General features: G+C 47.6%; 12 protein-coding genes across 12 annotated transcripts; 8 read left to right on the top strand and 4 right to left on the bottom strand.

Moving 5' to 3' along the window:
- Nucleotides 1-1,246: 1,246 nt before the first annotated feature.
- On the bottom strand, nt 1,247-1,966 carry FOBCDRAFT_324297 (uncharacterized protein; the record flags this gene model as incomplete). Its single annotated transcript, XM_031192540.3, has 3 exons — nt 1,779-1,966; nt 1,450-1,721; nt 1,247-1,397 (listed from the first exon to the last, which is right to left on the bottom strand). Exons 1-3 carry the CDS (start codon nt 1,929-1,931, stop codon nt 1,247-1,249), a joined length of 576 nt encoding a protein of 191 aa, XP_031031386.2. The 5' UTR covers nt 1,932-1,966.
- Nucleotides 1,967-4,210: 2,244 nt separating this feature from the next.
- Nucleotides 4,211-4,576, bottom strand: FOBCDRAFT_281359 (uncharacterized protein; the record flags this gene model as incomplete). The annotated part of the gene is made up of 1 exon (XM_031192539.3): nt 4,211-4,576. The coding sequence occupies one exon, from the start codon at nt 4,574-4,576 to the stop codon at nt 4,211-4,213; it is 366 nt and encodes a 121-aa protein (XP_031031385.3).
- Nucleotides 4,577-7,110: 2,534 nt separating this feature from the next.
- FOBCDRAFT_170649 (uncharacterized protein) lies at nt 7,111-9,011 on the top strand. Its single transcript, XM_031192538.3, has 5 exons — nt 7,111-7,745; nt 7,792-7,883; nt 7,933-7,998; nt 8,051-8,206; nt 8,270-9,011. Exons 1-5 carry the CDS (start codon nt 7,136-7,138, stop codon nt 8,924-8,926), a joined length of 1,581 nt encoding a protein of 526 aa, XP_031031384.2. The 5' UTR covers nt 7,111-7,135; the 3' UTR covers nt 8,927-9,011.
- Nucleotides 9,012-9,758: 747 nt separating this feature from the next.
- On the top strand, nt 9,759-11,152 carry FOBCDRAFT_147240 (uncharacterized protein; the record flags this gene model as incomplete). Its single annotated transcript, XM_031192537.2, has 2 exons — nt 9,759-10,872; nt 10,920-11,152. The coding sequence occupies 2 exons, from the start codon at nt 9,759-9,761 to the stop codon at nt 11,150-11,152; spliced, it is 1,347 nt and encodes a 448-aa protein (XP_031031383.2).
- Nucleotides 11,153-12,211: 1,059 nt separating this feature from the next.
- On the top strand, nt 12,212-13,634 carry FOBCDRAFT_233573 (uncharacterized protein). Its single transcript, XM_031192536.3, has 2 exons — nt 12,212-13,139; nt 13,189-13,634. The coding sequence occupies exons 1-2, from the start codon at nt 12,416-12,418 to the stop codon at nt 13,377-13,379; spliced, it is 915 nt and encodes a 304-aa protein (XP_031031382.2). The 5' UTR covers nt 12,212-12,415; the 3' UTR covers nt 13,380-13,634.
- A 796-nt stretch (nt 13,635-14,430) lies between these two features.
- FOBCDRAFT_233571 (uncharacterized protein) lies at nt 14,431-15,269 on the top strand. Its single transcript, XM_059609934.1, has one exon. The coding sequence runs from the start codon at nt 14,484-14,486 to the stop codon at nt 15,123-15,125; it is 642 nt and encodes a 213-aa protein (XP_059468061.1). The 5' UTR covers nt 14,431-14,483; the 3' UTR covers nt 15,126-15,269.
- Nucleotides 15,270-15,449: 180 nt separating this feature from the next.
- On the top strand, nt 15,450-16,253 carry FOBCDRAFT_233570 (uncharacterized protein). The gene has a single exon (XM_031192535.3). It carries the CDS (start codon nt 15,678-15,680, stop codon nt 16,173-16,175), a length of 498 nt encoding a protein of 165 aa, XP_031031381.2. The 5' UTR covers nt 15,450-15,677; the 3' UTR covers nt 16,176-16,253.
- A 53-nt stretch (nt 16,254-16,306) lies between these two features.
- On the bottom strand, nt 16,307-17,268 carry FOBCDRAFT_281354 (uncharacterized protein; the record flags this gene model as incomplete). Its single annotated transcript, XM_031192534.3, has 2 exons — nt 16,307-16,644; nt 16,707-17,268. 2 exons carry the CDS (start codon nt 17,266-17,268, stop codon nt 16,307-16,309), a joined length of 900 nt encoding a protein of 299 aa, XP_031031380.2.
- Nucleotides 17,269-18,984: 1,716 nt separating this feature from the next.
- FOBCDRAFT_233567 (uncharacterized protein) lies at nt 18,985-21,233 on the top strand. The gene is made up of 4 exons (XM_059609933.1): nt 18,985-19,856; nt 19,909-20,137; nt 20,198-21,016; nt 21,071-21,233. Exons 1-4 carry the CDS (start codon nt 19,067-19,069, stop codon nt 21,180-21,182), a joined length of 1,950 nt encoding a protein of 649 aa, XP_059466198.1. The 5' UTR covers nt 18,985-19,066; the 3' UTR covers nt 21,183-21,233.
- On the bottom strand, nt 21,234-23,003 carry FOBCDRAFT_233564 (UbiD decarboxylyase family). The gene is made up of 3 exons (XM_031192531.3): nt 22,123-23,003; nt 21,959-22,073; nt 21,234-21,911 (listed from the first exon to the last, which is right to left on the bottom strand). Exons 1-3 carry the CDS (start codon nt 22,977-22,979, stop codon nt 21,372-21,374), a joined length of 1,512 nt encoding a protein of 503 aa, XP_031031377.2. The 5' UTR covers nt 22,980-23,003; the 3' UTR covers nt 21,234-21,371.
- Nucleotides 23,004-23,171: 168 nt separating this feature from the next.
- On the top strand, nt 23,172-24,173 carry FOBCDRAFT_233563 (flavo protein). Its single transcript, XM_031192530.3, has one exon. The coding sequence runs from the start codon at nt 23,385-23,387 to the stop codon at nt 23,973-23,975; it is 591 nt and encodes a 196-aa protein (XP_031031376.2). The 5' UTR covers nt 23,172-23,384; the 3' UTR covers nt 23,976-24,173.
- Nucleotides 24,174-25,231: 1,058 nt separating this feature from the next.
- FOBCDRAFT_11278 (uncharacterized protein) lies at nt 25,232-26,722 on the top strand. Its single transcript, XM_054707526.2, has one exon. The coding sequence runs from the start codon at nt 25,470-25,472 to the stop codon at nt 26,544-26,546; it is 1,077 nt and encodes a 358-aa protein (XP_054563501.1). The 5' UTR covers nt 25,232-25,469; the 3' UTR covers nt 26,547-26,722.
- The last annotated feature ends 1,217 nt before the right edge of the window (nt 26,723-27,939 follow it).

Raw genomic sequence — 27,939 nt, 5'->3', positions numbered from 1 at the left:
TGTAAAAGACAAGGTTGTCTCGATGCTAGACTCCTTTGGCAGCTGGCTAGGCTTCTTCTTTGAACTGAGGTGTCCGCGACCGTGTAATAAGTCCGACCTCTCGAAGATTGTGACGCTGCTAGCGATGTGAAAGCTTTTGTTGGTACGTTTTCAAGAACAACTGCGCTTCTGCGAACAGTGGATGTAAGCGATGCCATTGTCGTAGCTGTCATACGAGGAATAACTATACAAGGGCTATGGTAGTATTGCGAAAGACTTGCTAAGAAATGCTAATAATCTAGAGCCCGAAGCGAATCATCCGGAAACTTTGATCTGATATAATTTCCCGTCCCGGGGACTTATTTGACTTCCGCTTTTGGACCCCGAAAGGTGGATCCCGACCCGACCGACTCGGCGATTGAACTGAGACGTGTTTTAAGCATAGTATCGCGGCAAATTGATAACGATAGCCTGTAACGGTGTTTTGGATATTCCTGATATCGTATGATTTAGTTTGATGGAAGTCATGAGAGACCTGTCAGTCATAACAGCTTTTTTAAATTAATGCTGTCACTTCGTCGAGCGGTCGGCGGTTGGCGGTCGGCCCCACTTGAAGCAGCCCCAAGCGTAGGGTAACCAGAGGACTAGGACGGCATCGGAAATTCAGGTCAAATTGACAGCTTGGCCGGGGCAGATGGTTAAAGTTGCCTCATGGTCGGCGGCTCATCAGATTACATTCGCTCCGACAGGATAGAAGAGAATTATAAATGCCAAATGATCATGACTTTGTGAAGGGAGCGGTTGGCAATGAAACAAGTTGATGCAGGTGGACAATGAGAGTACTACTACGTTTTGTCTTGTCTTAAATTATCACAATATTTGCTGCATTACGCCCAGGACAAGATTCATCGGCAAACGCTCTGGGTTCTGCCCCCGGTTGTTTTATAATATCTCCTTCATCACGTAAAGTAAACAGAACCAGTTCGTGAGCTGAGAAACATGCTGCGCGAGCGTTATATGCTATGACGCAATAAGAAGCACTGTCTGTATAGGCAAAATTAATCGCTAGTAAAAGTACTTCTTAGCAGATGCTAGCAGATGGCTTGACCCACAAGGGAGGCCTTTATCTATTGATCTTTATGTTATCTTATCGGCACCCGATAAGAATTACCGCGGGTCTCAGGGTTCATGGACAGATTCAACACGAGAAATTACTCCAGAAATAATCATTGATATCATTAAATTCTTTTTGCCACAATTAACTAGCTTATGCCAAAGGCCGATACTCGGTCGAGCCCTGGGGATGTCTGTCGCCGACAAAAATTGGTTCGGAGACGTTATTCGTGCCGATTTGGTTATATCGATGTTGTCGACAACTGACAATGCCATGAAAGATAAGGCAAATGCATGAGAACAGACTGCAAGTGGTCAGTATGATGGGCTTTTCCCCAAAGCTCCTTGCGAACTTACAATGCTAAGCCACCAAGACCGACGCAAGTCGCAAAGACGTATCCGTAAAAACTCGTCACGGTCTTGAGGCTGTCGGGGCACTTGTTGTTTTCACAGTAATCAGTGCCATGGGCCCATAACACCGCTGTTTGCGCCGCGAGAACGGCAAATGATATGAGCCAAAATATAGTGAGAATTGTGTCAAGAATCGCGGCGACCAAGTAATTGAAGAGGCGGTTGGAGAACATATGAGCAAAGGCCATCCATGTTGAGACCAGAAGTGATGCAGAGCTCTGTAAGCAAAGTCAGCAAGCCATTTCCAATGACGATCGGAACATTTTCTTACGTACGGTTATGATCAACAAGCAGTTCCCCGGAATAACCACGGCATTTATTGTGAAAGACGTGACGACGATGGTGATAATGTTTAGTACAGCTTGGAAGATGCGCAGAACCGTGAATCCGGTTGGGTATTGCGAAAGATCTGGGCGTCGGGAAGTCATTTTGGTAGTGATATCACCACGATACTCTGGAAGCGTTATTCAAATTGAAAGCAGCTATTAATCGAGGAATGGGAGTTCTATCGGAATTGCGGAAGTAGATATGTTCATGATAAAGGAAATCCCCAAGGCTGGGAGATAAAAATATCGTCCCGCTTCTTCGAGTCCAAGCCTCAGTGAGTGGCTCGAGTGTTTGAATCCTGTCAGATTTCATCCTGGATTGAGAGGGTTTCTCCGAGCGTCAGCCTCAGGGTCGTGGAGTCAGGATGACAGAGGCCATGCTGACCCATCTAGTGGTGGAGCATGTAAGATTGGTTTGGAAGACATCAATATCAAGAAAGAAGTAGGAAGAGCTCAATCTAAGAAGAATGAACATTCTTCAAAATGTAAAGTGAGAGAAACGAAGAACGGTTATGTTTGTTTTCCAATATTGTCTGTCGTCTTCTGATGATCTCTAATGTTGCTGAGTCCGCGACACCACTTGTAAGAATAGGAGCCTCATCCCTGCGTTATCGACATGGCGCAGCACTGAGCCAGCCGCAAGATTAATTGGCCGCCTACACGAGATTTTCTCCGGGAAAAGAAGTTCCACTATCTAGTATGCCAGCATATAAAGGCTGTTATGTTTCAAAGTGATGTCACTGGCATGCCTTTTTTCTGGGCTGTTGTGGATTTTCCCAGACATGACCTAGCCTCCCCGACTGGAAGTTGAACCAAAACACTGAACATCAACAGTATGGAATGAAGAGTTAGATCATCTGGAGCTTATGAGCTTCTATACATAATCTGGAGGTAAGTTGGTGTTACACCGGCAATCTCGACTGCTGATGAAGCTGCACAATGTTGCAGCGCCTTACGGACCGAAAGAGTCAGTGGTTCAGGACCCGTCAGGCTATTATCCACAGAGGTCCATTGCAATTCACTTGGCCATTTCAAGGACGAATTCTGAATGGTAGTCATATAGTTGCTATCTTTTGATCATTATAAGTGACATGCGTTTGCAGCAATATCTAGTGCAATAGATGTTCCTATTGTCGAACACACATGAGTTGGAGCTAACCCTTTATTGAACAGTGGCAGGGTGGTCCATGTAGCATGCAGCACACTGCTCAGTCTTCCAGACATAAATTAAGTTTTTGCAGCCGGGGCATTCCGCACATTGACATATCTCGCTGTGAGGGCACTGGTCGGGCTGGACACCACCGTTGGCTGGGATTGGAGATGGCATTTCGGCAGCAACATCGGCATAGGGAGAAGATGGGATCGAAGAGGCGATCCTGGAGGTCATTGAAGGATGCATGTTGAATGTGGTCGAAGAATGGCTATTGTTTCTATGGAAATGTTGATAGAGGTGAAAGGTTTGATGTCTTGGGTAAAGTGGCAGGAGACGTTGCGGTAATGTAAGTGTGAGGTTTCTTTAGTTTGTCGAAATGGTGCCTTGCTTTTATACATAAAGAGAAAGGACATTCACGGCGGGCAACGGAATGGCATTCCAAGATCTTATGAAGGATTTGACTGTCGTGCTTCAGCTACAATTCTCTAGCAAAGTTGCGGTGCTGGGTAAGAGTTGCCTGCGCCTGTGGATGTACGTGGTGCTCTGTGCGATATTCACGGAATCACAGTCTCCTTCAGCGGTGAAAATACCTCATGTTGATCATACTACCTCATACCTGGTTAACTTTTATCTTCGAGCCTTGGATAAGATAATCAGGAGTGTCTAAGCACCAAAAGCCGCAAAGCAGACTGGATGCGTCAAGCGAACAACGTTTAGTGAGTGTTGACACGAGACAAGATACATATTTTTAGGAAGCTAAAAGCATAAGTTTCAGAAATCTCAGGAAGGTTAAAATTGGTATTTCAGCTGCGGAGCACATATTAGCGCTGAAACAGGATATATTCATTCTATATCGTGTTGTGTAGACCTTAAGGCCGCAATCATGACATATTGTGGTTTTTCGGTGTACGGCACCTATTATCGCATCAGATAAATAATTAAAGGATAAAGCCAAGGAACCCGTTCAATATGCTTTACTTAAAATTTCTCATTCTCCATACTAGTCAGCTAGCGATCCATGATCCATCATACTCCACCCGAACCTCTCCATCGCAAAGCACACAAAGGAGAAATACGAACCTAAAACATCTTAGGCATCCAGGAAGAACAAACACGAAACAAAGAAAACATCTCAAATCCGCTGTGAATAGGCACATAGGCTAAACTTCGCTGGGAGAGAGAACCAAAAGGCATAAATGAAAAACCTATGCACATCACAAAAAGCCACTTAGGCAGGGCAGTTAATGTTGCAGTTAGAGCACTGCATGGTACTCCAGTTAGAAATCTCGTTCTTGCAACCGCTGCAGCCGGTGCACTCGCATCGAGTGCTGTGGGGGCACTGAATAGGTTGGGGACCAAACTTGGCGTGGATAAGAGAAGGGAAGTAGCCGTGAGTAGTCTCGGTGGGTGAAGTGGGAGCCGAAGACTCAGGGGTAAAACCAGTGGAAGGATACATGATGATGGTGATTGGTGTTGATTGTTTTGTGTGTGTGAAGTTGTTGGTAGCTGTGATGCTGTTGATGTTCTGCTGTGAGTTGGTAGTAGAAGTTGTGATGTGAGTGACGACTCTCTCCAGGTTGCAGGGCAAACTCATGGCCTTTTATATGCACTGAAAGAGATTCGACATTCTCTGTTCAGATAAATAAAAATACTCTGTCAAGATCCCTCGAATCACTTGTTCATGGCGGTGTTCGGCCATGGTTTACCGATGCAGTGGCTAGTCTTGGCCCAGTTCGTTGTCTTCTGCGCACGATGGAGGTGTTCTGTCTCATGTTCATGATTTAGTTTGATATTAATGAGCTGTCTGGCTTTGTTCCTAACCATTGATCTATTCCCTTTGTCTACGGTGTGAACAAGACCTTTCAACAAGGTCTAAACGTTGAGCAATGGCTCTTTGAAAGGCTTAATTATACGAACAACTCCACATCACAGGTGTGTGACAAAACGAAGGCTAATTGAATCCGTTGCGAAAATGGAATCCCCTTACCACGGATATTGACTTTATCATCACCCGTGATATCTGGGATTCCCTCAGCGCTTTGTACCCTCGCTTAATATACTTCTCAACATTCACCCAGTAAAACGCTTACTCGCGTTAGCACAGGGACTCTTGAGCTCCTATGCTCCGTTTGTGGCTATTCGGCTGCACACTTGTGGGAACAAGCTTAACAATATCCTTTCTATGTGTTGAGGGTAGTTTCTCATACTTAGGACGCGTTATGTTCCCCTTGTTCATATTCCACAATATTTGAGACATTGGTCAAAGCTCATATCTTATGTAGAACGTGGGTTTGACAACATGCTGTAGAAGGTTCCCAGTGCTGACACCAAGTCTTCTTCCGCACGATCAAACTTTTATGGAAAGTATCACATAGCAATATAGTTGGAAGGTTATTGCGGTCTACAGCCTTAGCATCACATAAAATGTACTTAAATTGAATGAAGCTGGTGGATATGTTTTGTAAGTTTTTCTTTGACCTCCTCTGACCTGTTCAGCTACCTACCAAGCCTCTTCCATCCGCTGCACCCCGAACTCTGCATGAGAGAGCACACTAAAGAAGAATACCAGAGCAAACCTGTACTTCCAAAATTGAAAGGATCACAACCTACATCAGCAAATATCACCCACGCGCATCGCAAGTAACTCGCATTAGCAAGAATACAAACAAGAAACAAACAACCTCATCTCAAGCCCAGAGAAAATGTCTAGACGGGGCAGTTGCAATAGCAATCGTAGCACTGGAGGCTGGTGATGCAGTAGATCTTCCCAGTACAACCATCGCAGCCCTGGCAATGGCAGCGAATACCTTTTCCGCACTCATGGACCTGGGGATCTTGACTAAGAGCGTCGGGATAGTGCTCCTGCTTGTCCCCAGACGGCGAGCCAGGGATTGAGATAGGAGCGGAAAATTGAGGAAAGCGATCCATGGTCGCGAGGTGAGATGGAGAAAGTCTTGCAGTAAGTTGATGTTGATGTTGTCTGGAATTGCTTCGGTAGCTCTTGATACGACCGGAGGCTGGATACTTGCCAATAAAATGGTAAAGTGAGGTAGCACTTGGGATGAAAGAGTTACCGATGAGGTTGATGGCGCTACCAAGAAGGGGGCGAAGCCAAGGGATTTTATACCTGAGACCAATACGTGAAGAGGCTCAGTTTGTTTGTTCAGCGTATTCACCTTGTATACCTTGTCGCTCTTTCATCTGTGACGATTGTGTTCTTCATCACTGAACAGGTTTAGGAAACCCTTTCTTTGTCTGATTCATCCTCTTCCGCTGCGCGCCTGAACAAAGAACAATAGGTAGTAAACCATCGCATGGGCCTGTCTCTCTTTTATTTCGTCACTGAAAGATCTCCTAGCGGGCGTCTGTTACCTAGATGCGTTTCATTTAGAGAGACTGACCATGCATCTTCACCGCCCGCTGCCTTATCGATATGCATTGCATGGCGAATGGTGAAACTTGATGACAGTAACGCTGGAAGATTTGCGAGGAACGATTTACAAACGCATATTTAAGGCACGCGACCTACTCCATAAGTACGAAACGACTTAACACGTAGTCCTTGTAAGAGCACAGTATGCATAAATAGTATTAAGCATGCGTATGCATCGATTTGGAAAGAAACTCTGGTGTAAGAATGTGACTGAACTACTGATTTGCCTATTGAAAGTAGTTCCTCTGCTCTCGGCTCCTGACCAATGAGATTTCGCTCAAAGTCATCTTGCACTCACTAAAAGTGTGATAGCAGTTCAGCTGCACTTGTGCCGCCAATCGGATTCAGCGCTACGAGACCCCTGAAGGTTCCTTAGACACAAACGGCAGTGATTTATCTCAGGTCAGCGAGCCACGTTCGCGCCACAAGGGATAGTTCCTGGGCCCAGAACGGGACTTAGTCATGGGGACGGGCCGAGCCACTGAGATATCGCCAATTAATACTGTTATTGGGAGTGATTCCAATGGTCGGCGGGGATGTTCAGCTCAGCCGCCGCCAGCCTAGTCTTAGCTTCTCGTAGCGGCTAGGGTCTGGGCAGGTCTCTATCAAAAGCCATCTCTGTAGGGGTCTTTGCCCTTAAGAACCAGTCTTTCGCACAATTGAGCGTGCTCTGTCTCTGATTATCTGTTCTTCCAGTCTCTGCTTTGGTGAATCAGAAATATGGCTTTCCGAATTTTGGCGGGTATTACTCGAAGCCAGCTCTTAGCCGGAGGCGCTGCTCTCGGAGGAACAGGCCTTGCTGCATCGCTGATCGAGAGTGACAGCCAGAAGCTGCAGGCTACTGAAGCACAAGTCCAGTTCCATACCTCCTCCATTCACCCAACTCCTGTTGGCTTCAGTCCCTGGCAGATCCGTAACGACTATCCCACCTCGGACATTCTCAAGGTTAGCCTCAAGGCACAGAAGGATGGTTCACTCCCCCACGCTCCCTCCCCACTGATCCCTGCCCCCGGATTGCCCGGTGATTTCGAGGGCAAGAATGCGCCATGGCTGAAGGTCGACTACGAAAAGGACCCTGAACAGTTTGCTAAGACGATCAAAGAATATTGTTTTGATGGCAATGTTGAGAAAGACTTTCGGCTCAATGAGAACACAGTCCGAGATTGGTACCATGCGCCTTGGATGCATTATCGGGACCCAAACTCAAACTGTACCGAGCGTGAACCCATTAATGGCTTCACATTCGAGAGAGCGACACCTGCAGGAGAGTTTGCTGCGACGCAGAAAGACACCCTGCAAAATTGGGCAGTTGGATTCTACAACGCTACTGGTATATCTGATCATGCTTAATCTGTCTTCGTCTAACATTCCTCCAGGTGCTACTGTCTTTGGTGACATGTGGAAGGATCCCGATAACCCTGATTTCTCCCAGAACAAAGAGTTTCCAGTCGGAACATGTGTTTTCAAGGTAGGAAATAACTTTACACTGGTGGAAAATCATGACTGACAGTAGCTAGATCTTATTGAACAACTCCACGCCTGAGCAGATGCCCATTCAAGATGGGGCCCCAACAATGCATGCAGTGAGTTGTGCCGACTATGACACCGGGACTGTGATCTCTAACAAGCGACAAGGTCATTTCCAAGTCAACAAGCAATGGCAAAGAGCGCAATGACTTCGCATCGCCACTTCGTCTGATCCAAGTCGACTTCGCCGTCGTCGATAAGCGCTCACCAATTGGATGGGTCTTTGGCACTTTCATGTACAACAAAGACGAACCCGGGAAAGGCGTGAGTAACTCCCAATAACCAAGGAAAGATTTACTCATGCTGACTTCGTTGTGAAATACTCAGCCTTGGGACAGACTCACTCTTGTCGGTCTTCAGTGGGGCAATGACCATTGGTTAACGAACAAGGTCTATGAGGAGACCAAGGCCGTGGCTAAGCCGCGAGAATGCTATATCAACCCGAAAGCAGAGAAGATTCGAATCCGAGAGGGCGGCACACGGCCCACATGGGGATGGAACGGCCGTATGAATGGTCCAGCCGACAACTTCATTTCGGCATGCGCCTCTTGTCACTCAACATCGACGTCCCATCCGATGTACAATGGCAAGGTCAAAAATGGCGTCAAACAAACCTACGGCATGGTACCGCCACTTACCATGGCAGCTTCCCCCCAGCCAAAGCCAGGTAACACCTTCAGTGATGTTATGATCTACTTCCGAAACGTCATGGGTGGTGTACCATTCGACGAGGGAGTCAACCCCAAGAATCCGGATGAGTATGATCCCAGTTACAAGAGCAAGGTCAAGAGTGCCGACTACTCGCTGCAGTTACAGGTGGGTTGGGCGAACTACAAGAAGTGGAAGGAGGATCATGAGACTTTGGTGCAGAGTGTCTTCCGCAAGACAAGATATGTTATTGGCTCGGAGTTGGCTGGTGCTTCCGATCTGTCGCAGAGAGACCAGGGTCGACAGGAGCCAACGGACGATGGCCCGGTCGAGTGAGCAGTGCGATGGAGTGGGCAGTATTGACAGTGCTGAATGTACATGAACGAGAGAGAATACATAGTACAATAAGCCATGATAGCAACTGGGTGCCTGGAAGACTTGGGAACGTAGTCAACATTCCCCATGCGATAATGATGTGACTTGCCACTCATTTTCTTGTTCATTTGTACATCATTCTCCAGCCTTGTTTTCAGAGACAGGGCGAAGAATGATACTCATTATTTGACTCTATGCAACTTGGTGCTTATGCACTTCCATATCGGTAATGGTTGTTTCCCTCATAGCACCACTTACATCACTGATTTAGGAAATAGGACGCTAACGGAATTCCGAAACACCACGTTCTTTATTCATCCCATAGTGTCTAGTGGAGGTAAGAAACATAAGGGTCTCGACCAGACAAGCAGTCTTTGGTAAACTTATGATGATCTTAAAGAGGTTTTTGATGAGCTTATTTGGTCATCCTGATCTAAGATACGAAGACCTTTTGCTGAGGAGTGTTACAACAGCTAAAAAGCAGTACGCAGGTCATTGGAGCTCCAAGCTTTTTCAATACGATTATTCTGCCGTCTGACGGCATGAATGAGGGCTAGGGCTTACTCGATAAGGCACGAAGTGTCACCGGCTGATTCAGCTCACTGTCCGAGACAGGAAGGTCATAGGTCAGCTTCCAGAATGGTGGCTTACTTCATCTCCATCTCTTTTCAATCCCGGTGTCAGAATGGGATAGGCGTATAAATTCTGCAGCCAGCTCGAGATTCCGAGAATGGTCCAGGGCCTCATATTGCTGAATTCTCTCTATTGATCTCACATTGGTCTTTTCCTCACCATGTCAACCAGTATTCACGAAGAGACGCACGCAAACCGTGCTGCAGGATCAGTTGAGAAATTCTTCAATCAAAATCACTCAGTACAAGTCGTTATATTGCAATGGGTTGATATTTGTGGAATTATAAGGACCAGATTACTCCCTGCTTCACGATTCAGGAACCTCGTGAGATCTGGTGGTCACCTTGATTGTGCCCCGTTGGATACACTCGTACCTACAACCGCTGAATTCATCCCTCAATTATTCGCTCTTTTCAACGGTAAGGGCAAGATATACCCTGATGTTTCCTCGATCCGAACTATGAAGCATGATGCATCCGGAATCGGCAATGCAGCTCGTTGCGTTGGTACTGTGGATTTTCAGAATACTGATGCCCGACTCCTCTTGGATGACATTGTCAAAAAGGCTGGAGAGTCTCGCGGCTTGAAGTTCCTTGTTGGCATTGAGTTGGAATTCTGTCTTCTCGTTCCAGGAACCCTTGAAGCAGCTGAACCTGCAAAGCCGGGAGTGGCTGGTACTTTGGGTACTCTCCGCTCCAAAGTCTGGCCTATACTCAACGAAATTATTGTTGCCTTCGGTGAAGCAGGTATTGAAGTTCAGCAGGTGATAAAAGAGTACGGTACATCGGCCTATGAAGTTGCCCTCCCTCCTCTTCCTCCCATTGAAGCCGTGGATACCTATTACTACGCCAAAGAATTAATCCAGAATGTGGCACACAAGTATGGAATTCTTGCCACCTTCTATCCGACACCATACGACGGAGAACAGGGTCAGAAGAGCGGACAGCATATTCACATCTCGACAACCCCAACTGAGGAGAATAAAGACTGGAACCCTGATGACACCCTGGCGGGCATATTGAGCCATATCCCTGCACTCATGGCATTGGGCATGTGCCAGGTTGACTCTTATGAGAGAGTCAATATCGGTAGAATGTGTACCGGCGGTCTTGTGGGATGGGGTGACAATAATCGAGACATGCCTGTCAGAAGAGTCACCAAGAACCACTGGGAGATCCGTGTCAACGACGCTACCTCGAACTCGTATGCCATGGTAGCCGCGATCATTGGTGCCGCCCTCGACTCGAAGCCTCTTACAATCGCAAACGCAGCTGGTAGGTCTACCGAAGTCGAGATATCTGATGTCTGCTAATTCATTTAGAATTCACATTGATGTATTCCGATGAAGAAAGAGAGAAAATGGGACTGACAAAACTTCTTCCGACGTCTCTTGAGGCTGCACTGACGGAGCTGGAAGATGACAGAGCTTGGGCAGATAGTGTTCTTGGTCAAGAGTATATCGACTGGTTCCTTGCACTAAAGCGGGTAGAGATGAATACTTCTTCAAAGATGGAGACCAAAGAAAGAAGATTACATATGCTCAGCTTCTTCTAATATGGTACTACGGCGAAGACGGCAGCTTCTATCCATTGTGGAAAACAGAAGAATGTGCTGTTATCACAATATTCAGATTAACCCTCAACATATTATGTCAATACTCTAAGCTGTGTCGGAGAAATTAACGTGTCGTGGTGCCTTTGAGCCCATGTAGCAAATCGATATGCGAGTGGCTTGACTATCTTTGAGTGGAAAGTGACAGCAGGAATTATCTGATATTTATCCAGGAGAATTGGTTTTGCTTTATAATGTTCTCTGCGCTGCACGTCGTAAGTCTCAAGGAACTGAGGAACTTTTTCCTTTGTGCGACTGGGTCGGAAATCGGCAGCGTTGGACAAATGCACGGAACAGGCATCAAGTATACCAAGCCCTAATTCGCATTTCAGACAGCGATAAAGTCAAATTGTTGGACGCTGAAGATAGTAGCGATAGATTACAGGCGATGCCCGAATCAGAGCTTTCTGCTCTGAGGTGCTGCCAAAAGCGAGAAGAACATGATGCATAATAGCTAAAGGAAGGCGTTCAAAGTGGGGTGGATTAATAACCATATCTGGAGCTCTTTGATCACTACCTGGCAGACTTGCCAAAGTTTCTAAGGCATTTTGCGAGATAAAAATCTGTTGCTTTATGGTATACCGGCGTCTGTTTGAGCGACGGTCTATCTAGAATTGCCTGCGAGAAAGAATACAAGGAATTGTGGGTCGGAGATGTCAGTAGTGTCATTGATGCAGAGGGGAAAAGAGAGTCCTGGCTGCTCCAACAAAGGTTGCAATGATGTGCCCAACCAGCTGTGACGAGTCATGTATGACCTGCCTGAGTAAGAGCGACATTGGCCAGCTGCGGAAATGAATGGTCAGTTCCTCCATGTCAATTCGCTACCACTATGATCAAGCCAAATATTTCTGTTAGTGTCAAGTAGGTAGGTAATTAATGTTTCGAAATATACTGTACCGGACAAATACAGAAAGTACGGTGGCAATGACTCTGAACCTTTGCGGAGATAAGATAAATCCGTACTCCCAGCCTCAAGCCACACGTTGATCGCTCAAGTCTCGTCTGACATACAGCAGCAGGGCTGACCAGCCCAATTGAGCAACTCCGGGATTAATGGCAAAATCCGGGATCGCGGGGGTATAACAACATTCACTTGACCACAAAAGGACTTGAAGAGATACGATCACGAACAGTCTTTGTTTTATCATTAAAATCCATTTACGGTGCCCTTCTTCCAACAGCGAATACTTTTTCCAGCACGAAGCCATGTCTACTCCAAGCCTAACGAATGCCCAGCAAGTCAGAGACTTTGTCGAGACGATACACGACAAACAATATCCAGCTATTGACCCGAAGAGCGCAGAACTACCAAAGGGCTTTGTCGTATGCATCATCGGCGCTGGAGGAGCTGCGGGCTCCGGGCTGGCAAGGTCTTTCGCTAAAGCTGGTGCCGCGGGGTTGATTATAGCGGCTCGAACGGAAAAGACGCTGGAGGCAACAACCAAGGAGGTTGGTGACATCAATGCATCCATCAAGATTGCTTCTGTTGCGTGCGACATCACTTCCAATGACAGCGTGGCCGACATTGCTTCAACTGTCAAGAGCCAGTTCAACGGGAGATTAGACGCCGTGTTCGTCAACTGTGGGTTCTCGGGTCCTCTCTCAAAGGCTACAATTCTTGAAGAAGACTTTGAGGACGTGCAAAAGGCCTTCGCTACACACTGCTTGGGTACATGGCTTGCCGCACATCATCTTTTACCCTTCCTCTTAGAGAGCAAGGGCAGTTTTGTTGTCATCAGCTCTATCTCAGCTCAAGGTCTCACCGGATTCGGCACAACATCTCATTATTGCACCAGCAAGCTTGCCCAAGCCCGTATGGTCGAGATGTTACATGCACAATACGCCCACAAGGGCATTTTTGTTGCTAGTGTACACCCCGGTGGAATGCAGAGCGAGTTTTCACGGGCGGCATCGAATGATATTCAGCACCGTGAGTAGTCTTTCCACCCCAAGTGCAGCCACTTGCTTACTCAGGATAGTCCTAAGTGATAGCCCGGATCTTGTAGGGGCTTTTTCGGTATGGCTCCTGAAATCACTTGACTTGGAAAAGCGTAGACAGGCCCTGAATGGACGATGGGTATCTTGCAAATGGGATGTCGAAGAGTTGCAGGGAAAATTCCAACAAATTCAGCAACGGGATCTGCTCAAATTTAGAATGGCTGTGGAGTGAGCATGACACACAATCCCTACGTGGGATGGCTACAGAGTCTGTGTGAAGAAATGGTATACTTCGTCAAGGCTCAACATAACATCGAGGTTCAATGGTGAAGAGGCGTTAAGATGCCTATCTAAACACAAGATAGAGTTCACGGTTCCTAGCACTACAATAAAGCAAGTGGGGCTATCTTTATTCTATCAAATATCCCACAGAAACCCTTATGTCGATCGGCCTTCATCAGTTCAATACTCTTCATCCCGTCCAAACATTTTCAGCCACAAGTGCGAAGCAATCGCATAGTCCGCGGAGCAGAAAATACTTCCATGTTCTTGAAGTGCCAATGGCAGTAACTTATTTTGCCGTTCCATTAGTGCCTATCGCGGAATTCAAAACCTAGTATAGTACTGCTGGCAGGGATCTAAGAGGTCTTGTGACTATAGGCGATAAAGTCTTACTTGAGATGAGTCGGTGAATCCTGCAAGATATATCATTGTGATCTGGTGACAAATGAGAAATTTTAGCATCACCTTGTAAAAGATTTAACTTGTCAAAGACCAAAAATACATAGGACTTGAATCAACAAGCGTGAATGCAACTCATTTTAATCTGTACCAAACCTTATAACCGGTCCTATATACTATCTAGGTTCTCCATGATAGCTCTAGCAACCCTCAACCATCGGCATTATTTGCTTCATATCCCCACAGAAATACCTTTCTTTGGGAAACAGAGTATATGCTTGGTTGTCGCGTATAGGTTTATGTTATGTCCCTGGGGCTGACTTAGTGCTGCTGTCAGCCTTGCACCACTTACAATGATGATCCTTCCCTTTCGAGTTTAGGCCCTTAGAGAGGGGTTGGGGAACCTCTTAGACTTTCTTTTTACTCATATTGTCTTGTCGACGGGACGGAACTTGCCCAACCTATCGTAACCTACCATACAAGGGTAGGACTGATGGTGAAAACAGCAAGTTATAGTCCTACGACTTGCAATTCGTTCAATAACTAATAGCTGCTTAGGCAGCAGATCATCATTCGAAAACACTTTGATATTTGCTTCGCTTCATATTCATATCGGGCAACAAAATCACCAGATCAATGATAATGGTCTTCCAGCATGGATCAGTCTCTGTGCGATACGTGCGCCAGGATGAATATTGAAGAGCTTGTCTCTCAGCATGGCTTTGCGCTACATAAGAACTTGCTCAATCTCTACAAGTCTGTGAGGACATGCCGGTTGTGTCGTCATGTACTTAGTAGCTTGAAGCCTCTTCTACCGCTCGACTTGAGAAGCCTACCTTGTCGCCATGCAATGAGACATCTGAGCTCGGAAAGCTCAAGATCTTCTCTTTCGGAATCGAATCAAAAGCTGTTAGCCACTCAACAGGCTCGAGCCTTTTATGGACAACATAACCACCCGAAACACGGCTTGACCATAGTAGTTTCGGACGTCGACTCGGAAGCTCCCAGCAAGCGCGAACGAAGCATTCCCTGGCTTTTGATGAGGACCCTTCCCGGAGATCCCGCCCAGCGCTCAGGCACCAAGACAGCTCGACTGATACCAGAAAGCACGTCTAGCTTGACTTCGGCTGTTCATGCTTTGGAGTGGCTCAAGGAATGCCTTCTCAGCAAGGATTGCTTTGAAGGTTGTACACATATCATAGACAACGATCTTCAGAAGTGTCTGGCGAAGACGCATGGCAATAACAAAAAGTTGGAATCACTTTCCCTGTCAGAGGGGCTTGGTGTATCGCTGTAGTAGGTGTGAAATTTCGTGGTGAGATCTGAGAGGGAGGGGCGCCAGAAATAGGCGCTCGACAGATCGCGCATAGGAAGTAAATAAGTCGAAATAGGAAGTATTAGATAAGCTTATTCTCGATGGACTTCCATGGGATCATTTATTGCAATTTTCTGCGCAATAGTAAGAACACTAGTTGCGTAAGGCTTCTGATATGCAATGAGTTTCTTGTCTCGCTTGTACAGACTGTGAATTCGGCCGAGTGGCGGTCCTTTACGCTCGGCGCCTTGTAGGTCATTCTTTCATTACCAATCCGAACTCAGCTCTGATCCCTATTCGTCCGCTATGGAACTAATTCGGCCGACGCAGGGATTACCGGCTATTTTGAAGCGCTAAATCCGAAGGTGTCGAGTAACTAAGGCTTTCGCTACGGACATCCGTATATCTGGCTTCCAATGAATGCAGTGGGAGAACTTAGTGAGATGACCAAATGAATACATCTATACTCCTTAGACATTCTCTGCGCCTCCTGTAGACTTATTTTCTCTTTCAGGCGCCCATCGCTTCGTCGCTATGTCTTCCACGAGCGAGTCCAACGACGCGCCAGCTATATCGACTTTGACTGCGACTGCAACGGCATACATCGATGTTTTCAGAACACTAGACACGGAAGCCCTGTCCCGCATCCTCAGCGACGAGTATAATCACCGGTTTGCGCCAACCTCGGCCAATCTTCCCGGGCCGATGGATCGTCACGGTTTGATTGCTCGCCTTAAACATGTCGGAGAGGTGATGTCTTCCTTCACTGTCACCATCAAGCAGACATGGCCGAATCCGTCGCTACGACAGGTTCTCATATGGGCAGAGTCCGAGACCAATTTCCATAAGCATTTGAGGGACAGTGATGACGATGAAGAGTGGATGAAGCGGGGAGAGTACATGTTTCTAATGACCCTGGATGAGAGTGGGGAAAAGATCACGGATGTACTCGAGTTTTTAGATAGTAAGGCTACAGAAGATATCGTTGTTATGGTGGCCAGAGCGCTGGAGAAGTCATCGGCTAAGGATTGAAGTGGGCAATGCGCCATGATGCTTTGTGCAGCACAGGTTTTATCTAAACATTGGGTATATGTATTCGGCTAGCAATGGTATGTGACTGTGAAATCCAGATCTATGTAAAAAGAAAGTTGTGTTCAGTCCAATTATACGCTCTCCTCTTGCGTCAAAGCCAACTCGTCCTTGGCTTTCAGCTTTTGTCGCTCACCACGTCCCATCTGATATAGTCGAGACGCTCCGTAGAGCTGGGTCGTAATCCACAGGGAGAACACCAAGGGGGTAATGATACGCCACTCGAGGCCCCAGCGATGCCACGACCGGTTGAGAAGATATATCGTAACGGCGACCTCGGTTATAGCTCCTGTAACTTGCCAGACACAGCACGTATAGGCCATACGAGACAACAAGAGAGTGTTGTGGCGCTTGATTCGCCAGACGATCATCATGAGGAAGATAGGGAGCTCGACGATGACATCGAATGTACCTGAAAAAAGACGCTGTCAGCATATTTCGACTCACGAGATTGCAGAAGCTTGGTTGACTAACCCCAGACCATGCACATGTAGAACTCCAGTGTAGCTTCGCGGTGCTTATTGTGATCGGCGAAAAGACTTAACGCTGTCTGTGTAATTACAAGCAGTCCGGTATGGTGCGCAATGCTGAGTGGGCTCGCGAACTTGGTGCGAAAGCAGATTTCGAAGATATAATATGAACTGTAGACTTCTGAAAGAACAAGCAGACTGTCTCCGATGGTGACGGAACTGCCTTTGGTGAATGGTGTAGAGAATTTGGCATCGCCAATGAGGAAATACATCATCGGATAGCATCCGCTGCAAAGAACGCAGAAAAGAATGATGCTGCCGACGTGAAAGTAGACGAAAGAACGCCGTCGCCTTTCATCTTTTGTTCGTTCGAAAGTTTGGCAAATGTCTTTGTAAACAGCTGGTAGGATCCATCGCTCGAGACAGTTGGTAAGAAGAACAATGCAGATGATGCTGGTAGTAAGTATTAAGGAGCCGTATGGTAGCAGGTGTGAAAGGGGGTTGTTTTCGATAATCTGGATCTTGGGTACAAATACCCGATGGGCATGATGGGCTGAATCAGACATTATAGCGAGCGGAGAATACAAACGAAAACAATTAATCAAGCAAAAAGTGTACAGAAGAAATGAATTGTCAAACTGCGGAGAAGAGGCCATGATTCTGTATTTATCCTCGCATCATTTGTGCCTCACTGACGCAAAGTCACCTACTAAAAAGGAGAGTTGCCCACGCGGCTCAAACCGACGAACGGAGTAGGCAACAAAGAACCCCAATACGAGAAAGCCAGCGCTTCTCAAGCGAGGCAGAGCAGTAAATATGCAACACCCTGGGATTGGTTCTATCGTAGACGCCTCCATACGAAAATTGCCGAAATTCTTCTAGTCGCGGGCCTAGAAGCGCGTCTAGTCTCGTCAGTGGTCGACTCGTAAGATTCGGTCCGGGGTAGCTGAGGCGGAGCAGGACAGATTGCTCCACTTGGACAAGCCGTGTTTCCGTGGGCAGATTACGCGGCTGCGGTTCCTCGGCAAGATGCGAGAATTAATTTGGTGCCTTGTTGTGTATACGTAAATAATGGTGAGAAGGGGGGTCTGTGCTTGAAATCTTGACATCTCGTGAGAAGAGGGTCATGTTCGGGATTGACAAGCCGATCAGGGGTTTGTTTTAGGCCAGGGCGTTTTTGAGTTTGTATCAGAGGCGATTTACACATGCATTGGGGGGATAACACGGCAGCATGCAAATGAAGGATGTTATATTTGGGTACAGAAATCTGACATGAGCAGCACTCCAAGTGTGACTCTCGTATACTGACATTCCCGACTTTATCTGTTTCTTCGGGAACTTCAGAATTGGGAATGGGCTCAAGTTTCATGCTTATAGACTCAGCCATCAGTACGCTTCAACCAATCCTTGGACTTCAATAAGTGTAGTACAAACAGCTAAGATAGCCTACAAGTCTTGGCTCTGAGCTTCTCTCAAAGCCAAGTCCAACATAATTGGGTCATCTGGGCTACCCCTAGATTATTGCATGCATGTTGAACCCTGCGTGTGTTTTGACCAGATGACGTGGCTTGATTTTCGCGAGAAACAGCGTGAAAGGGGTTTAGTTTAGAGTTGCTAGGCTGTGCCGTAGCCGTTGATGAAATGGCGCACTTTAGGTAAAAGTTGTCGGCCCTTCCTTGTCTGGGAACGACACAACGGAGACGCAGTAAGACGGCCCCACTTTCGGCGCTCGACTTCCGATGCAACGGCGCAGTTACGGCATGGCGGCACTGTTATAACCGGAATCTTCCTCTATAAGCTTCCTCCAGAATGCGCTTTTATTAGGATCTGCCTCGCATGAATGAATCTTGGGGTTTCTCAAACGCCCACTTATACCCGATCAAGGGGGCAAGAAAACTTAGGGCCTTTATCTTAAACGACAAAAGGACTTGGGCAAGTTCAGTATAAATTAAACTTTTGAACTAGTCAGTTATTTTTGACACCTTGGTTCTAAGATCAGAAGTTTCTGGCGCCCTGGGGCTAGTATCCAATAACTTGAGCCTTGGTCTCACATACCTCGATGAAAAAACTGCGAGACAACCAGAGGCCGTAATTGTGAGAATATATATGCAATGAATTACTTACCTGAAATTCTAAGATCTTGTGATGTTTCGGTCGTTGATGAAAACCACCAACAGAATGATTGGGTGGCTGACTTTGGTGCCTGAGGTTATGGGACTAGCGCTATGGATATCTCGAACTACAGGATCAAGCGAATCTTGCTTTAAGCATCTGTCCGGACTCTCAAATCGATGAAGAGTCACCTCGAATATAGTTGAATGATTTCTCTATATATACCATTGTTCTCAAACAAGTAACTCTGCGATGAACGGCTCCCCGCAACGAACTCCGAATATTCCGAGATACCCGAACGCGCCGAGAACGGAGGCTGCGGCAACTCAACCGCCAGATTTGAAGAGCATACTGCGCGTGAGGCAACTTGCACGTATCCGAAAGGCATGTTTGCCTTGTCGGGAGAGAAAAGTGCGCTGTAATCATCAGCAGCCCTGTCAAACATGCGTCAAGCGCGGTCACTCTGACCTCTGCTTCTACGACCAGCCTCGGGCGTCATCAAGTCCAACTCCGCAACCTCACCAACCAGAATTACAGGCTACGACGGAGTCGAGTCATCGTAGCAACAATGCAACAGACCCTGGGTACCCTGTCAGTCGCAATGGCAGCGTATCTAACACGAGCCCGTCCTTGCTAGGTGACAACTCCATTATCTCCGTAGCAAAGCCAGATACCACCCAACCTCATTCAAACAATGAACGTCGCACCGCGTTTGAAACTGGAATTCTTCCTCTTCTGGGTATGGATGGCGCTTCCGATGTTGGGCGCGGCACATCAGCAGGGCGCTCAGAAACAACACTTGCTCTTGATCAAGACATGATTTCTCTGTTTGGCTTCTATCGGGATAGAGTTCACTCTTTCCAGTTCGTTATCGACGATCTTGCTGAAATCGAGAAGCTCATATGTTCTCTCTTGAACCGCGAATTCCAGGTACAGCATATCGACAATCATAGCCTTTGCCTTCTTCATGCTATAATGGCGGCTGGGGCGCAGTTCTCAGATTTGCCCACTGCTACACGACTATCTAAGTCCAATCAAAATTGTGAGCATCAGTTCTCCCCTTTCAGTCGCTTAAAAGTAACTCATCGCCTTAGTGCAAGCCTCTCTCAAGTGTTTGGGGTCTTTTGACCTGTTATGGAATCCCTCCAAGAGACTGATCCAAGCATTGCTCATTCTTGGTCATGTTTTGCAAAATGACATGAATCCTCGTGCAGCTTGGATCCTCGGCGGCACCACGATTCGAGTTGCGCTATCTGTTGGTCTCCATCAGTCTATGAATCACTGTTCTCTCCGTCTTTCTCCTGCCGAAGCGCAACAGTTAAGGCAAGTTACTCAACAATCTAGCATCTTCTTTTAGATTTCTAACGTATCCCTTATTCACAGGCTCGCCATTGTTTGGCAAGATGCTCTACTCTCATTGGCGTTTGATAGACCCCCAGCCTCTCATGAAATGAACCTAGAGTCGGACCTTCCAGCTCTGATATCGCTAGATCCTTCTAGCCAGCCTCTTGACTACCGACAGGCTATGAACTGGCTATGCCATCTGAGCTTCAGACATCTTCCAAGACTTCCCCAGACAGAACCGGTCAGGAACTATAGCCTCCTCTTTCATGACTTCGACCTTTACGAGTCTTCTCTAGCTTCTCATCTACAGGATTTGCAGCGTTGTACCTCGATCCAAGAGCTACAGGAACACTATAGCCTGATCGTCCACCGTTACTTTCTTCTCTCTACCCTCTGTCGCCCTATACTGTCCTCGCAGAACAAAGGAAAGTTCAGTGAAGAAGAATGCTCTATGATCTTGAACCGCTTTCAAGGTGCTTTGAAACGAAGTGTCTGTGCTTTCATCAAGCTACGCTCAATCTCAAATCTTGCAACCCGTTCATGGGCCTTCGTTCACAATGGTCTTGCCTCAGCACTCTTATTGAGTTTTATCCGACAAGGCTCTGACGCTCAAGTTCAAGACTCCCAAGAAATACTAGCTGAGCTAATAAAAACGTTGACTGAGCGCAGCGACGATGTTGGACAGTTCTCCGCGGCGCACAAGAAAGCTCTCAGGGCGATTCAAGCTCTACAACGATCTTCAGTGGAGGAGACCAGATGCCAAAGTGAGAATTCATCTCAAGAGCATCATCCAGTAGCGGGATCTTCGGAGAGCATGACTGTTTTACCAGAGCACTTCGGTAACACTCAGGAACAAAGGTTTGTGCTGCAGCCCTCCCCGTTGTTCAAACATACTAACCTTTCTCCGTGCAGCATGGTAAGCTTGGATGATTGGCTTCGAGACTTTGACTTTGACGCATTTTCTCCACTTGAATCATACAATTTCATCATGTCGGACCAGGTGCCGCACGATTTTGGTCTCTAGGTCCCTATCTGGCCAACGAATTCCCATCCGCTTAGAGGATGTACTAAGCTTATGGTAAATAGTTTAGATAACGTTGCATTTGATAATGGCGTCTATAAATAATCTAGTGGTCTCTATAAGTTTCTATTCTAAATTTGCCTAAATTCTCAAAACACTAAGTTGCCTTGAACTGGCCCAAGCTGACTCATATTACTTGGCGCTGCTGAAGCCCAAAGTTTGCCATCGGCTGCAAACCCTGTCTTTGATCTCCTCCGGAAACGAGTTTTCGAAGTCAGCTGCTTCCCAGTTCTTCCCGGTTGTATATTCGACTGGCAACAAGCTGTCGGAAACAACCTTGCCACCACGATTAGGTGCTCCATTACCATGCGACATGTATGGAATGAGAGGAAAGCCGGCGACGTCTTCAAAGAAGTACTCGTCCATTCCGGGGCGGCAGCGAGTACAGAAAGCCCAGATCACATCCTTGAAATCGTACACGTTGATGTCATCACCGACGATTACCAAGCGATGGATCGTGTAGCCGACCTTATGGTTGAAGATGATGTCTCCGATTTCACGGCAGAACTTCTCAGATGTTGTCTTCATCTCACGTAGCTTCTGAGTGTCGACCTGCAAAGCAACCCATGTAACTTGAGACTCGAAAGGTGAGAAGGCTTCCTTGATAGGGAGACCTTTCGACTTGAGAAGGAAGCCGATCTCTGCAGCAGCAAGAGGACCTATCATTGTATGCTACTGAATTTAGTCACGACCTTCAAGTAAAATAAGCTAATACTTACAGTCTCGTCAGTCAGCCTTCCGCAGTTGGAGACGGGCAGAATCGCATCTTTACGGTGCGTGATGAGATCCACCGTATACTTCGGCCAAGGGTGCGCATCACCGGGAAACACGTAGCTAGAGTGATATCAGCACTGAAAGAAGACAGACAGTAATACAGGCTTACCCATGCATCTCTCCAAAAGGTCCCTCAGGTGCTGTTTCCGTGATAGAGCATGTTCCCTCAAAGATTATTTCCGAGTTGGCGGGTACATATAGTCCATTGGTCTCGCACTTGATGACATCAAGGGATGATCCGACCAGCGAACCAATGTACTCAGCCTCTGACAATCCGTCAGGGAGTGGCATGCTCGATGCCATAATGGCAGCAGGAGGCACTCCGAAAGCTAATGCCCAGGGCATGTCGCGGCCTTCCTTCTTCCACATCTCGTGAATCTGGTAGAGATGTTGCGGCTTGATCACCAATCCAGCAAGGTGGTTCCGGTCGTAGACCATCGCACGAGCAATAGACCAGTTTGTCCATTTGCCATCTGGGGACTGGACAATATGCATTCCGTATGTTTGGATGTATTTTCCACCATCTGATTGATGAAGCAGTGGTGCAGGAAGCTTGGTGAGGTCGAATTGGTCCGGTGTCAAGATATGCTCCTTACAAGGACCAGTCTCAACAACGGTAGGCGGAATAGGAGGTGTCGTTTTGGCAGCGATCATCTTATCCAAGATAACCTTCATGGATGAGTCTGTAGGCAGTCCAAGATGTCTGGCAAGTCTGCCGTAACGCTGCTTGGGGTCAGAGCGAAGGGAGTTCGGTGCACCCAATATTCTCCAAAAGCCATTCTCATCCTGCCCCTTGAGCTTGTTGAACAGGGGAGCCTTGTCATTGTTCTCGACAACCTTTCGAATGATAGCACCAACTTCGAGATGAGGGTCGCATTCTTCAGTGATTGAGACAAGGTCGCCGTCGGCTTCGAGAGCCTCGACGTAGCTGCGGAAGTCCATATGAGGAAGAGTTTTAGAAGGCATGGCGTTGGTAAGTCTTGCTGATTCTAGACAGATGTCGACGACATAACTGCCGGGCTTCTACAATTCTTATATCTTCATACAACTCATACTATTTCCTCTGTCTATTGTATAACGCTTGGTAGTCCGAGGCTCCGAGCCCACCGAGTCCACATCTGCCGAGCCGCAATATCCGGGAATGTGGGCCCCGAAGGCACCGAGAGTCCCCGAACTGAGCCTCAATGCTACCACACTAACGGGTCTGGCATGACATGGGCTTCGCTTAAGAAGAACCGCATGTCCTATCGGTCACTCATGAGCTCCATGTACTTCGTCGACTTAAGAACCTGAGAGCACTCTTCATTACCTCAGTTGCGCACCAATCTATCTTTGCCCTTCAAATTCGATACTACACCTTCAGAGATCAATATGGGAGAAGCACCAAGAAAGAAGATCATTGTGGCCTTGACTGGCGCGACAGGAGCTGCCATTGGCATTCACGTTCTCTCAACACTTCGACGACTCAACGTCGAAACTCATCTCATCATCAGTAAATGGGCAGCTGAGACCATAAAATACGAAACAGACTACACACCAGCTTCAGTAAGAGCACTAGCAGATCACGTCTACAACCCAAGCGACTTAGCCGCACCAATTGCAAGTGGGTCTTGTCACGTCGATGGCATGATCGTTGTTCCCTGCTCAGTCAAAACATTAGCTGCTATCAACGCCGGCATTTGTGATGACCTTATCACTCGCGCAGCAGATGTCTGTCTCAAAGAACGAAGGAGACTAGTGTTGTCGTTGAGAGAAACGCCACTGAGTGAGATCCACTTGCGGAACATGATGGAGGTGACAAGAGCTGGTGCTATTATTGCACCTCCTGTTGTCGGATTTTACACGAGGCCAAGCTCGGTGGATGACATATTGAATCAGATGGTTGGTCGGTTATTGGACTTGTTTGGCCTGGAAGCTGGGAACTTTGAGAGGTGGGAGGGAATGACGAATGGGAAATCTTGAGTGCAGGCTTTATCAGTAACTTTCTCTCAGGAATAAATTAATGGCTCGGGGCGCATAAAATAGGCGGTTTGGTAAATAGGTATAGATTTGACAAAATATAAATTTAGGTCAAGGACAACGGTAAATCTCAGTGACAAGCGACGAGCGATTTGTTTGAAGAAGTACCAGAGATAGGCATTGTTACCACCGAATGAACACAGGAGATAAGCAAGTGAAAAGTACTGGTATTGCAGCGGCATGATCGGCCCTTTTATTTAGATCTGCGCGTCCGCCAACTTTACGTGTTCAACCTCAACGCGCATCTGGCGTTGCACTTTGGAGCACAAGAATGCAATCCGCATAAGTTTAAATAAGTCAGTGTTATAAGATGCTTGCAGAACATAGCCACCAACTTTAACATAACAAGGCATATCCCTTTCTCTTTTATGTTCTTAGTGGTGTTCATCATTGTCTGATTTGTGATGGCCGTCGTCCGTGAATATCTTTCGCTTCTTAAATCCCTGTGTGAGCTGAACTGCAAAAACATTTCGTCATATCACTCGGCAGACTTGTACTTGGTTACAGGAAAAGAAACTTACCAGATTATGAAAAAATGTAAACAGATGCAGCATGCAATAAAGACTATTTACGTCACTCTCTCACAAGATCTACAGTTTCGGAGTGTTCATACAGATTGTGCAGGGTAACCTGATTTGAGGCACAGTTCGATATCCCAGAAACACTGTACCATACACTGTGGCAAGGCGCCAAGCCTTATCTATACGTACCTTCCGGAACAACTGAACAGCCGAGCGCACAGGTCATACGCTGCGAATCATTGAGCTTCCTTCACTTCAGACAGTGGCAGCATCAACCATTGTGCTGCTGCTTTTCTCGCGGTGGTTCATCTCAACTCTCCTCATACTCTCCTTAATCGAGCCTTTATTTTTCTTTTACTTCTCTTTTAGTAGCATCGAAACCAGCTTGAACCATTCCTGCTTGCCTACTTGCCTGCTTGCCTTCATGCAGGTCATGTGACGACCCCATAATTTCTTCAACGCCATTCACATTCACGCTCTGGCCAAAGGCAGCATCATCACCATCCTCACCCGACCAACGGCACGACCATTCATCAAGAGAAGCACCACTTCTTGTTCTTGCAGCGTGCTGGAGATCAAGAAGTCTTGCTGATCGCGATATTGCTCATCGCCCGACCTTCCCCACGCCCCGACGACAAGCACGTTCAGAGACCCGGTGAACCGCACTGCAGACCGTTATAAAATTCCGACTTGTACCCATCGAACGTGCGCGGTGCGCCCTTCGTTGGAACAACCGGGGACTGTAGAAGGGACCTGGCTTGGACTCGCAGCGCTGCTGGAGCCCAAGCACTGTCTTGCAGCATTGCTGGAGACCACAGGTTGCCTGCTGACGGAGCCGGTCATCTCTGCTCGTGTCTCGTTGTTGACGGCGTAAAGGTACGTTTGATGCTCACTGTGCCACTGATGGATCCCAGGAATGTCGTCGTTCACCTCGCCATGTCTTGACGTCGATGAGACTACGCCCGCCGTTGTTGAGTGGGAACACGATGGCGCAACCCACTGCTTCTCGAAGCCCGATCCAAAGATCGACAGCATCATGCTACGAATTCACCTGAGCGGGCTTTGCGCAACTGTCGAGCTGCGCTTTCCGATGAACTTGAAAGGAGTCGAGGGCATTTCATCTGTTGCGATCTCCATCGATCCCTCTTCCATCACATCGTTCGACTTCGCTTTTGCTTCAACGGCATCGGAAGCGGTGCAAGAGAAGTTCAAGTGTCCCGTGGCGTGCCTGAAATTCCAAACAAACAAGAACATTCGGCTCTTTGTTCCCACCGCTGCCAAAGAACCGTTAGCCCCTAGCCGAACACAGTCAGGGAAGGTCTTGGATGCTCTTCGCATGCTCTCTGCCGCAACATCGTTCGGTATTTACGTCGACGCTACAAAGTTTTCCAAAGCCGAGCTCCAGTCCATCAGTGATGCCGCGAAGCAGACTCGTTTAGCGCCTTTCCACAACCAATATCCTCCTGCAAACATCGAGACCAAGGTCGTCGATCTCTCCCCGCAAGACGACGCGCCGCCAGCCTACGATGAGACTGGGTCTCCCCCGCCAGCTCCCCCAATCAACGAGAGGAAGCGCCGTCGCATCAGTAGCCCCGATGAGGCAAGAGACGAGCTCGCTCAAATTTGGGCCGAGCTAAAAGCACGGAGCGAGAAGGATCGACTGGTTCAGCAAGAACTCTCCACCCTGAGACAAGAGAACAGAAGCCTTAAAACAGATTTCGACCAGCTACGACAGCAGGTCACGACCTTTCGCGAGGACTTCAGCTCTCTACAACGTGATGTCGAGCAGCTCCAATGCCAGGATAAACACAGCGCTGATCTTCTGGAAAGTTACGACACGCGCCTGGTTGAGCTACGAGAAGACCTAGAGGATTTGGATGCCAAGGTGGATTCCATCCAGGAGCACAGAGACGAAAATGGAGTAGCGCAATCATTCCTCGACAGAGTTCGCAGTGATGTGTACGACGATATCGTTACACGTCTCACAAGTTGAACCACTCGGGTTATTCAGTAAACAAACCATACTCAACATTCATCCCGATGTTGCGTACACGGCGCGCCCAAAGCCATGCCAGCATCCCCCCATTGACTGCCTGCGTGGCGCTGGCCGAAGAAGAATTCGTCGACGAAACTTCAGTCACCGCCGTTGTTCTTATGAGCACGATGATGGCATCCTCCTCACCTTCGATGGTTCCGCCTCCGACCGCGAAACCGCTGGGCGCCATGGCTTGGCTTGACTTTGCTGAATGGATCTATGCCACTCTATTGTGATACTGGTTATGGCGCGTCTGGTTCCGAGGGCTCGCTTGCACACATGAACCTCGTAATGTATGTCTTGCCTTTGCACCACAATAGATCTTGGTATATCCTGACTAATTCTTTACAGAGTGGTAGGATCACCCTTCACACGCCGACGAATCTAAGCCAAACACGCGCTTCCTCCCGGCCTCGCCCAGGTCGATACCCGGGCAGACAGTAGCCTACATCCACGAGTCTTAGTCCCCAATAACAGCGACGAACAACTTCTTCGCAACACATGTTCTCGTCCAACACGACCATCGAAAGAAGAGGCTTGATGGCCTCGTCATGGGCGATGCAACGTTGCCGAGCGGTTCTTTCGAGCATTTTACGAACGATGCTGTGGCTGGCCAACCCTGATGTTCCAGCAAATCTGACATATAAACGTTGCATGTTGTCTTTTTGTTGCAGAAAACCTTTTTGTATAGATACCCGTGAATGCTTGTACATAGTCGTTCTTCATATATAAGAACCTCAGCTACCCACTTTCTGAACAACTTCGATAGTCCTAGCCCATCCTGACTCCCGTTGGTCAACTGCTGCCCGTTTCCTTGTTCAAGCCTACAAATAATCCCGCTGCCTCGCGTCGTCCTTGCTTTGATAACGGGATCACAGCCATTCTCAGTTTCCTCCCCCGGCGAACATCGCGTACTCTCAGTGTTGGCAAATCTATCCCTACTGAAGACCAGACATCTCGGCTCAGCATAGATCAAGTGCGCAGACTTTAGTGTACCAAGGCTACATTCTCAAAACAATGCTTGGATCGCGAGATTCTTGGTCGGCACCTATTCGAACGCTCCGGGTCACTGGCTTCACCATTGATCAAACCTAAACTGAGAGGTCCATTATCGACAGTGATGCCAGGCTCTGACGGTTGTTCATTCACCTCACTGCCCCCTTCTTCATAGCCGAAAGCAAGCTTACTCTACCCTGTTCTACATCTACGACCACTACGCCTCCGCTTGGCTACCGGTATCGACTTGCTGGTGATGCCTGCGCGGCACGCTCGGTTAGTGAGGGGTTTGATCCAAAACACCGTTGACTCGGCTGCGTTGGCTCATGTCCCCACGGGCGACTGCATGGTCTGC

Source organism: Fusarium oxysporum, chromosome XI, assembly GCF_013085055.1.
Source record: "Fusarium oxysporum Fo47 chromosome XI, complete sequence".
Taxonomy (NCBI): domain Eukaryota; kingdom Fungi; phylum Ascomycota; class Sordariomycetes; order Hypocreales; family Nectriaceae; genus Fusarium; species Fusarium oxysporum.
Note: the sequence above shows the minus strand (reverse complement) of the source record. Positions and strands in the feature narration are given on the sequence as shown.